General features: G+C 36.3%; 1 protein-coding gene across 1 annotated transcript; it reads left to right on the top strand.

Annotated features, from left to right (window-relative positions):
* Nucleotides 1–1,537: 1,537 nt before the first annotated feature.
* Nucleotides 1,538–5,565, top strand: LOC140884451 (uncharacterized). Its single transcript, XM_073291221.1, has 7 exons — nucleotides 1,538–1,882; nucleotides 2,958–3,131; nucleotides 3,207–3,299; nucleotides 3,385–3,453; nucleotides 4,469–4,675; nucleotides 4,980–5,105; nucleotides 5,200–5,565. The coding sequence occupies exons 1-7, from the start codon at nucleotides 1,619–1,621 to the stop codon at nucleotides 5,356–5,358; spliced, it is 1,092 nt and encodes a 363-aa protein (XP_073147322.1). The 5' UTR covers nucleotides 1,538–1,618; the 3' UTR covers nucleotides 5,359–5,565.
* The last annotated feature ends 5,387 nt before the right edge of the window (nucleotides 5,566–10,952 follow it).

The raw sequence follows: 10,952 nt of genomic DNA on the forward strand, positions 1-10,952 counted from the left end.
AGGTAGTTCGATCATTCATCATATGAATATCCATTTGCATGCTTTGAACATCTCCATGTCCATTACCAATGAAACGTGGTACTTGGCATCACAAATGCTAGTCTCAATCTCGAGCGATCCTTATCCTTATTAGCGTGCTTGCTTTATATGTGAAAGTGTGAATCACTTCAAGAGAGATTGTCCTAAGCGTGGTGGACAGGGATCGATGATGAGATCTCAGGCTAGTAGACCATCAGAGGCTTCAGTACAATAGAGGGCCCATAGTAGGCGTAATGGAGGCAGTCAGCAATCTCAGGTGCCAGGCCAGGTGTATGCACTCCAGAGAGAGCAGGTGCAGCCTAGGATGGATGTCGATGCTCCGAATGATTTTGACGGTTGAGTTGTTTGGGTATCTTTGTAATTGGTTTGATTCTATTTTTATTGTTTTGGGATTGTGATAAGAATTGAATCATATTTGGATTTTTGTGGTTTAATTCTAGTGATGGTTCTAGTTGATTAGTGCTTGGTTGTTGTTAAGACTCGGCTAAGAGGAATCTAGTGTTTTATCATCTGAATTCAGAACGGTCGGTTCTCATGGGTTAAGATCAGTGACGGATCAAATAATTTTGGGAAGCATTTTGTGGTCACTTTCTCAAGATCTTATTTTGATGATGAAATCTATTAAGGTGGAGAGAATGTAGTAACTCAATTTCGTTTTAAGTAATTATAATGTCTTAGCATGTTTAGAATGGTTAAAACATGATTAAGGAATCCTAATTTGGGTTTAATAAGTAAAAATCGGATTCAGGACGTCCGAAAATGGTTTGAAGAGTTATGAGGATTTCGAGTGGTTCAGAAGATATGAACTTGTGAGCTAGGAAGTTCGAAAGCTCCGAAGTGATCGGAAGGAGCGATGAGTTCAGATTCAGAGGTAGACTGATATCGCGAATTGAGTCTTGGTTATGCAGCCTTCGATAGTTTAGTCTTGAAACTGTCCAGTCTTGGTAATTCAGTTTGGCTCACTGGAACAGTTTGGCTTGTGGAAGACTGATTCAATTTAATCCCATAAACTGAATACAGTTTACTAGATAAACTATGTTTGGTTGTCTTGACCGATTGATGACTTCAGTTTGGCTTTGGTCAAAGTCAACTCAATTTAGGTATCACTTCAGTTTGGCTCTGAATATTGTCTAGTTTGCGTCTTCGGTTTGGTTTGTGGACAAATTTAGTTTACTTCGATATTTTGTCAAAATTGATTTGTCAACTCCGAAACCATGCATATTTCAACATATTTTTATTTCATTCCAAAGTTGATTTCATTCATATCTTATTCAATTCTAATGTATCAATCATGTCTTTAGTAGTAAGTCTGAGTTGAATCACTACAAAAATAAGCAAAATAATATAAAAACGAGACTAAAACTTGAGATGAACCAAAAAAATTAAATATGATATTTATATTTAAGACGAATTTAATATGATTGATAAAATAAAACCTATATATAAAACGCAAACAATCGTCAATATACATGTAGAATATATAATACAAATATAAAAATATATACTTACCAAAGAAAAAAGCAACTCTCCCGCCATCCACCGAGCACCGCCGTCCAGATCAAAGGCTCCCATTACATCAATGGAGATCCCGGTGATCGATTTAGCGTCGTACTTGGAATTCTCCGAAAACCTCAATTGCGCGGACAAAAATGAGCTGGATTTGAGCCTGAAGAACCTGTGCTCCGAGGTGAGCCGAACGCTGAAAGATACTGGAGCTTTACTAGTGAAAGATCCCCGCTGTACTGCCGAAGACAACGATCGGTTTCTTGATATGATGGAGATGTACTTCGAAATGCCTTACGAGTTCAAGCGTCGGCAAGAGCGGTCACACCTTCACTACCAGGTTTGTTTCTTTTCAATTTAGGTTGGATTTTATTCCCAGCATATGATAGAAAATGGAAGTTTTGATTGGAGATTGTTTCTGTTGAAATTTCTATTGATTTTCCGCAGATTTAGATTTTGCATTTTTGCATTTATTTATTGTGTGAGCTGCTTGTTCTATGATTGGCGGAAAGAATATTTAAAACTTTATGCCACCTAAGAACATCGCGACTAATTTATGCAACTACATTCACACAATTCAAGTTAAAAGTCTCGTGCTTTCATAGGCATATACAAAATGGAGAAGTTGAAATTGGGAAAATCTGTTACAGATAATGGAGTACAAAAGAATGAGATTGCGTGGAATAGACTTGTTGAAGATTAAGTGTTATATATATACCACCTCCCACTAACTTGAGCTTTTGGGACAAATGGTTTCAAATTATATGGGAAACAACTGGCTCTTACATTTACAGTAAGTTTATATGGGCTTCGAACTGTCAATTCAGGCAGGAGTAGATGAATTTAGGCCATAAGAAGTGGCAAAAAATGACAGCTTGACTTGATCTTTGAATGATATATCGTTATGGAGTCATAATGAAGCAACACAACTGTGAATAGTATCTCAGCTTCACTTGTTTTTTAGTGATGAATATGTTACTAACAAATGTGAGGCTGGAATGAATGCTTCTGTGAGTTTCATACATTTAGTTTAAAACATTCTTATGCATAAATTCTCTTCATTTGGCCACTGGCTGATAAATTCAGCAGTCTCGGGACTGATATCTGCATGATTATTTCAGCACCAGAGAAGCATGATAAAAACGCTAAATTGACTCGGGTTAAGCTTGATGTGGTCTATGTTCGCTACATGTTTGAATCTTATAAGCTGTGTAGGATATATAAAAACATAAAAGCTAGTCTGAATAACTTGTTTACATTTGATACATCTCTACCGTACTTACATTTTCATATTTTTCTCTTCAGTGCATATCTTAGATTTCTCCAAAATATTTTCGCTGGGAGAGCACCCAGTCAAGTTTCCTGGCTGGGTCGTTAAAAACCCATATTGGTATTTTGATATTATGTTTTGGCAGGTAGGAGTGACACCTGAAGGCATTGAAGTGCCTCGTAGTTTAGTTGATGAAGAAATGCAAGAGAAACTTAAAGCAATGCCTATAGAGTTTCAACCATCTGCTCCCACTGGACCAGACCCCAAGTGGCGTTACATGTGGAGAGTTGGTTCCCGACCATCAGTCACTCGCTTTAAGGTCAATCTTCCTTAGATAGGGTTTCTCACTTAGCAATCGTTGGGATTTTAAATTCTTACAAGTCCTTATTTATAGGAACTTAACTCAGAACCTGTAATACCTGATGGATTTCCTACATGGAAGGATACCATGGATTCATGGGGGAACAAAATGATATCTGCGATAGAGGCGAGACTTCAGCCTTACATTTTTCTTGTTCTCTTTCAAATGGATAGTTGCATATCTGTCATAATTGTAATGCTATTTTATCCAGGTTGTTGCTGAAATGGCTGCAGTCGGCTTTGGACTGCAAAAGGATGCTTTCACTTCTATAATGAAGCAGGTTGCTGTTCTTCTTAGCCTGTATTTCTCTTTCAGTCTTTCTTTATCAACTCATTCACGATCAATCGTGAAGATCTATTTAAGGTGAAACCTAATTATGATTATGATTTATGCACCTCCATCCTGCACGAGAAAGGGGTCATGATACGGGGGTTCCATTTTTTTGTTCAATTTTTGGTACTATAAGGTTGTTCATGTAGGTCTGTCTAATTCTCATGCTTAACCTTCGTGGTTGAAATTACGCATGTGTCTCACATGGCCTTTGCATATGATGCCAACTCAAAGATTTATATTCTAGTGTTGTGGTAGTGTGCACAACACCTCAAATGTCTTTTTCCAATGACGTATACCTTACATAAGCAAAAAACCCCTAAATTTAGTACATCTCAGTTGATAAACTTTTGAGATTTTGTGATAGAAATTTCAACAATGGTTCGTGTCACTTCCTTTTGAGTCTTGTTATAGGGTATTTTTCATTTTGTTATCATGTTTATGAGTGGACTTGTGGATCTTGCAAGGTAGACCAAGTTTTTCGCAGCTAAAAGAAGACCATGAATTAAAAATGCATACTTGATTAAATGATCCAGGCTGTTGATCATAAATGTCTGGCTAATTTATTGTTATTTGTTCGTCCATTAAATTATCTTCTTTGGATTATTCCTTTTCTTAGCATGTTTGCACGTTCAGCTTCAGAAATACATGAACTGAATAATTTTTTTGGCAAAAAAATAACCAAATGACTGTAAAAGCTAACCATCTATGTGTCTGAGTAAATAACTTTGTAGTAAGTTAATTCCTCTCATCTATGATTTCTACTCCCATCTTCTCACTGGGAGTCTGAAATTCATGGATCTCTTTCTGGGTGTTTTCCCAGTCCGACACAAATACTCCTCCCTATCGACGGTTTGAAGTGTTATATGAGAATTTTACAGTTTTCTCTCTTCATTATCTCTTTTTTTAGGCATGCTTTTCCACTAGATGTACTCTTATGCAAGAATAATCAATTCTAATTCCAGGGACCGCACCTGCTTGCTCCAACAGGAAGTGACCTAAGACATCATGGTCAAATAGGCACCGTGTTTGCTGGATATCATTATGACCTAAATTTTCTTACTATTCACGGCAGGAGTAGATTCCCAGGTCTAAATATTTGGCTTAGAAATGGGAAAAAGATGGAAGTCAAAGTTCCCGTGGGATGCCTCCTCATTCAAACAGGAAAGCAGGTATGAGTTCCTCGGTATTTACAAAGCTAAAGATGAGATTAAATAATATTTGTCAGCTAGTTGTGGGCATATGTTGTTATCCTTTTCGTTTAATTTTTTTCTAGTAAAAACTGAAAAAAAAGAAAGAAAAAAAAAACAAGTACTCAATTTGTTCTAAGATGACTCAGGTAAATGATTACCCCTTCCCCTTCCCCTTGCTTTTTTTTTATTTGTTTGTTTGTTTTTGACGATTTTCCTTCCCAAGTCTTCTCTGTTTGAGACTTTCCTAATTCTTCGAAAACCTTAATCTTTCCTGCTTATGCAGTTGGAGTGGTTGACCGGTGGAGAGTGCATAGCTGGTATGCATGAGGTTGTTGTCACCGACAGAACACTTGATGCTATAAAACTTGCTTCAAGCAAAAACCGAAGCCTATGGAGGGTATCCTCAACGGTTAGTACAACTAGGGCATGTGCCTGTTTTTTACAGCTCTGTGACATAAATATTTATTTAGTAAAATCTGGTCATATTGTTGGATTTTACACAGCTTTTTGCGCACATAGCATCAGATTCGATTTTAAAACCTCTGGGCCACTTTGGGAACTCACCCCTAGCCAGCCAGTATCCTCCTATATGTGCTGGAGAGTTTGTAGAACAGGAGCTATCAGTTATCAATCTGAAAGGGAAGAAAGAAGTCGCTTCATAATTCAAGTGGAGAAGACTCATTATTTGTTGCCCAGAATGAGTGACAAATGGAGGCCAAGTTTCTATTTTAGGTCAATGCATGATTTGTATCCAGCAATACAGGAATGCTGATGATGATGTTTTATGTTTCTAAAATTATTTACCAATGGAGAGGTGAGATCTAAACAAATTGAACAAATTACTAACATTATTTGAAAATTTTAGCTGAATAAAGAGTCCTTTAACTCAACTTTTGCTGAGTGTTTCACCATCAACGCGATTGATTGATGAGAACGAAATTTCTAACATGTACAAAATTTTATTATATATGTGATGCTTAAAAAATAATTAGGAATGTTGAATCATAATGGCTTTAATAAGCACGGAATAGTGTACGGAAGCCTACGAACGAGTAACGAAAATAATGATGATGTTGAAGCCTTTCCATGGGAGGTGTGTGGGAACCAATTCAGCTAACAATGTGGTGTATGAGGTTTTTGAATTTGGTGAGTTTTATTGATGTTTTGTTCAATCCAAAATGCATCGTTCCACGATAATTCATTTTAAGCTTAGCCTAGTACATATTTAAAACGTCACTTTAGATTTATTTGGGTTGGATAATTATGATGTTAGTGTTTGTTCTATGTAGGACCTAAAATTTTGACAATTAAAACGGTAAATGCAATTTAATTGATTGCGAAGGCCAGCAAAGACAATACAAGCTACGGCGCCTCAAATCCTTAGCCATGTATTAGTATTGTAGGAACGTCCTAATGGTGTTGGGCCGACTTGTAAACTGCATTTAGGTGTGGCGAGTTTGGGGCTAATGGTGCGCTGCAGGGTCGGACTTAGAATTTTAGTTCAGTGAAGACGATTGTACACTATAAATAATAAAACAAAATATCCTAAAACATCACAAAATAAGTTTCTTAAAAAATGTATCTATGATATATACTTTCTTCTTAATCTTGTGACGCTACTCTTCTGGTCAATAGTTTGTTGCTAAAAAAATTTCAAAATATTCTTCATTTTGAACTTATTTATTGAGACATTAGCTAGTATCGAAATTCATACATAATAAAACAATATTACATTTTGTTCAATGTTGTAAAATTTTAATCTTTATGTGTTATGCACATATGCCACTATATCTTATTTAAAACTAATGATTATGTGCATGCATGACGTGATTTTGCAATCGTTTTTTGTACAACATATAAAATATGTATCTACGTGGTTTTTGTCTTTTAAAAAAAATTATTTGAAATATAAAATAAATAGATGTCGGATTTTTTTTAAAAAATTCCTAATCTTAGTAAAATCTATTTATTTATTCTCATGTAGTTTGTTTGTATGATGTGATTATCAAAACTCACACATTTGTAAAACCTATTTCTACTAAAGCATATTAGTTTTATTATTTTTTGGCCCAACTTATATAATTTTTTTTGTTTTTTGGGCCCAATGTGGAAAGCTAGACCTATACAAGTTCTGCCCCTGCCCCCTGGTGGGCTGACCAATAAACCACAATTAGGTGTGACAAACGTGATGAATTGGTCCGTAATTTTTATGGGTCGAGAACAATTTCTAAACCGGTCAACTTATATCACAGAATGAGTTGGCCCAATTAATCTAGCATATTTTGACAGTTCTATTACAAGTGTACGATCATGCCATAAACATGTATCCCCCCAAGTACACACCATAACATTTTTTTTATAATCCATATAACAAACAAATACACACCATAATCAAATTGCAAGGACCATCAAATCTACCAAACATGCTATTTATGTCTTCTCAACACATTTACTTTAGTCACTTGGTGTATTTTTTTCAGTTAGTCGAGACAGAGTATTTTGCCATAATTTATTTTCAAATCCAATGCTTTTTTTCAAATTTAAAATCTTGATGTGAGAAGTGCAGTTAATTATCGACCGCTTGGCTAATTTTTTGCCCATTTTCGTGTTCTTAAACAAGTGGAGATCATTCTTCCTCTCAAGATACAGTTCAATTGTAAACACTACCATATTGGCATACCGCCGAAATGCAGGCTCTGCCATTAGATTGCTGTATCTACTGGTGATGCAGTGACTCTACCAGTAAGCTTGATTAGAGCACTCACAATGGGTGTTCATTGGGTGTTATTAACACCCAATGAACACCCATGTGGGTGTTCATAGCATTGTGGGTGGGTGTTATTAACACCCACCCACAAGAGAGAGAAGATGGGCATTCACAGTTGTGAACGCCCAACTTCCTTTATTTTTTTTTTTAATGTAATGGGGCGTGCTTGCACGCCCCATCACTTTCTTTCAAGCACGCGCCAGAAAGAGAGTGTGCAGGTGCAGACGCGGGCCCCACGCGTCTGCACCTGCATTACTTTATTTTTTTTAATTTTTTTAATTTAAATAATAATAAATAACGGTAATATATTCAATTATTTGTCAGATTGTGTCAAACTAGTACATTTTTTAACGGAAACTTTTTTTTTGTTATTTTATTTATTTTATTTTTAATATAAAAAAATAAATAAATAAATAAATTATAACGGCTAGTTAACGGCTAGTTAGAATTTTCATCTATAAATACCCTTCAATGCTAACACCAAAATTCATTCCACTTCCAACACTCTTCAATTCTACTTTCATTCTCTCCTATATCTTTCTTACTCTTTTCTGAAATATTATTTTCTATCCGAAATGGATGAAAATACGAGGGCATATCTTACATATTTGTTAAATTCTACACAAAACTCGCAAGAAAATGCATCTTCCCAAAATCCACAAATTCCACCAACTCATCAATATCCACATCCATTTCCAAATATGCAGTTTCCTCCACAAAACGTTCAAAATTTCCCAGGATTTGGAAATTTTATGAGCCATCCGAATTATACCTCCAGAGGTCCACCACAACCGCTTCCAGCCGAATATTGGCAAAACACGAGTCATCCACCATTCACGCCGCCAGTTCTTCAAGGCTTTGGTACCCCATACACAACTGGTACGCATTTTTCATCTTCGATGCCGACTGAACCTGCATCTCCGACTTTTGTCCCAGAGACTCAACTGTCCGATCGTGAATCCCCAATCGAGGTGGTGAATTTAGAAAAAACGATTCCGAATGCTGAGGGTACGAGAAAGCATTCGACTTGGACAAAGGTTGAAGATGAGGTCTTGGCCAGAAGTTTTGTCACAATCAGTGATGATCCAATAATCGGCAATGACCAGAAGGCAGATGCATTTTGGGGACGTGTCGCAAGCTACTACAATGACAATCGTCCTGCAGGTTCAAACAGCAGAAAAGCTAATGTTATACGGTCACATTGGCACAACACAATCCAGAAGAAGGTAAATCTATTCAACGCAAATTACAATAGTATTTACAGTTTATATCGCAGTGGTCACAGTGATGAAGACATATTGAGGTTTGCGTATGAAAAATATCGCGAAGAACACAATGGTGTTGCGTTCAACCTCGAGCATGTGTGGAGAATTGTTAAAGATCGTCCAATGTTTACTCCACAATCCGATGATCACTTTGTGGCCACAAAGAAGACGAGGACCTCTGAGTCAGGAGCAAGCAACACATCTTCCAACCAAAATGTGAGCGTAGACATAGATGACGAAGATAATCGTCCAATGGGTAGGAAGGCTGCAAAAAGAAAGGGAAAAGACAAAGTCAAATCGACCATGGAGGATCTGACAGTAAACTATAACAGTATTTTTTTCAAAGTTCAATGAGTACACAAACGTAAAGAAGTCTGAAGTCGATCTGAAACAAAAACAACTTGAAGTTGAGGAGATTAAGGCAAAAGCTTCCTTGTCCAATGCAGAAGCAAAGAATCGTCGATTGAGGTTGAAGGAGTACGAGATCTTGAACAAAGACACCTCGGAAATGACTACTGAGCAACTTATCATACATGAATATTTGTGCAAGGATATCAGGTCCAGTTGGAATATATAAACTGTTTGCGCATTTCGATTGATTGTATTGTTTAATTATTGCATTTCGAAGCATTTGTATTGTTTTATTGTATTTTCGAGTGATTGTAATGTAGTATTTCCGATTGATTGTAATTTTTAATTATTGTGGTTTCGAGTGATTGTAATTTTTAATTAGTGTGGTTCCAATTATCGTGATTTAAAATTTTTATCAACTTTGAAAACTAGTCATTACAAAGTAGTAATATCAAATGTCTAATTATCCAACAACTTGACTTATTAGATTACAAATAAAATCAACTTACAACTTTTTTCGAAATAAACAAAATTATATTTTCAAAACATATTGAGTTAATTAATAGATTTCAAAGATATATAAATATATGGTGCTAAGCAAATAATCTAATCTTTGAAGCAAAATGAGTTTGATAAAAGACACGGCTAAACAAAAAAGGAAAGAAAATATGGTGGAATTGGTATAATTATTAAAGTTGTTGGATTGCTCAAGTTATGTGGATTTTCTAAGAATGCAAGCCACGTTAGGTATCTACTATAATCAATTTTTGGGACTTTTTTTATTAAAATAATATAAAAATAAAGAATATATATTAAATTATACAATTTGAAAAAGTTGATGAATGTATTAAACTATTTTTGCAAAATAGTCGTTAGAAACTATCCGTTGCAAACTAGCCGTTAGAATCTAATCGTTGCAAAATAGCCGTTGGAAACTAGTCGTTGCAAGATATCCTTTATATATAGACACATTGTGCTAAGATATTTGCATTTCACTAAGATAACTTTCACAAACACATATACAACAATATATTTCCTCCGAAAATGTCTCATTCCACAGACAGCTCTAGGTCAAGTTCCAGTTCGACAAGCGAAGAAGAAGTACATGTTCAAATCGATGAGCAAGATGATGATCCGGTAGAAGATCTGATGTTAATGGTAATTCAACAACACCAACAAGTTATGGAAGCATATCAGAGGAGAGAAACACGCAGAAGAAGGAGGTTCATCCAAAGAAATCGTGAAGCCGATCATGAGAGGCTCGTCAATGATTATTTCTCTACAAACCCGGTGTATCATGATGGAATATTTTGAAGACGGTTTCGAATGCGAAGAGAGTTATTCCTTCGCATAGTGACTGCCTTAGAGAATCATTCGACGTTTTTTCAACAAAGGGAAGATGCTGTGCAAAGAAAAGGGTTGTCACCACTACAAAAATGCACCGCTGCGATTCGTCAACTAGCTTACGGAGTCCCTGCAGATCATCTTGATGAGTACCTACGTATGGGTGAATCCACGGCCATCAGGTGTCTTTTCAAGTTTTGTGAATACTTGGTTGAAATATTTGGTGATAGGTACTTAAGAAGACCAAATGCTGATGATGTTCAACGTCTTCTTCAAATGCAAGATGACAGACACGGCTTTCCTGGCATGTTGGGTAGCCTTGATTGTATGCATTAGAAATGGAAAAATTGTCCGGTTGCTTGGAAAGGTCAATTTACAAGGGAACATGGGTCACCAACAATTGTGCTAGAGGCGGTCGCGTCTCATGACTTGTGGATTTGGCATGCCTTCTTTGGGGTCGCCGGTTCACGCAACGATATCAACGTGTTATATGAATCTCCAATCTTCAACAACGTCTTGCAAGGAAATG

Source organism: Henckelia pumila, chromosome 2, assembly GCF_033568475.1.
Source record: "Henckelia pumila isolate YLH828 chromosome 2, ASM3356847v2, whole genome shotgun sequence".
NCBI lineage: Eukaryota > Viridiplantae > Streptophyta > Magnoliopsida > Lamiales > Gesneriaceae > Henckelia > Henckelia pumila.

What these genes read in the sequence shown, in the direction of transcription:
- LOC140884451 (XM_073291221.1), top strand. Translation starts at nt 1,619, where the DNA reads ATGGAGATCCCGGTGATCGATTTAGCGTCGTACTTGGAATTCTCCGAA. An exon ending in GGTCACACCTTCACTACCAG is followed by an intron (nt 1,883 to 2,957) that starts GTTTGTTTCTTT and finishes ATGTTTTGGCAG; the next exon opens with GTAGGAGTGACACCTGAAGG. An exon ending in TCATTCAAACAGGAAAGCAG is followed by an intron (nt 4,676 to 4,979) that starts GTATGAGTTCCT and finishes CTGCTTATGCAG; the next exon opens with TTGGAGTGGTTGACCGGTGG.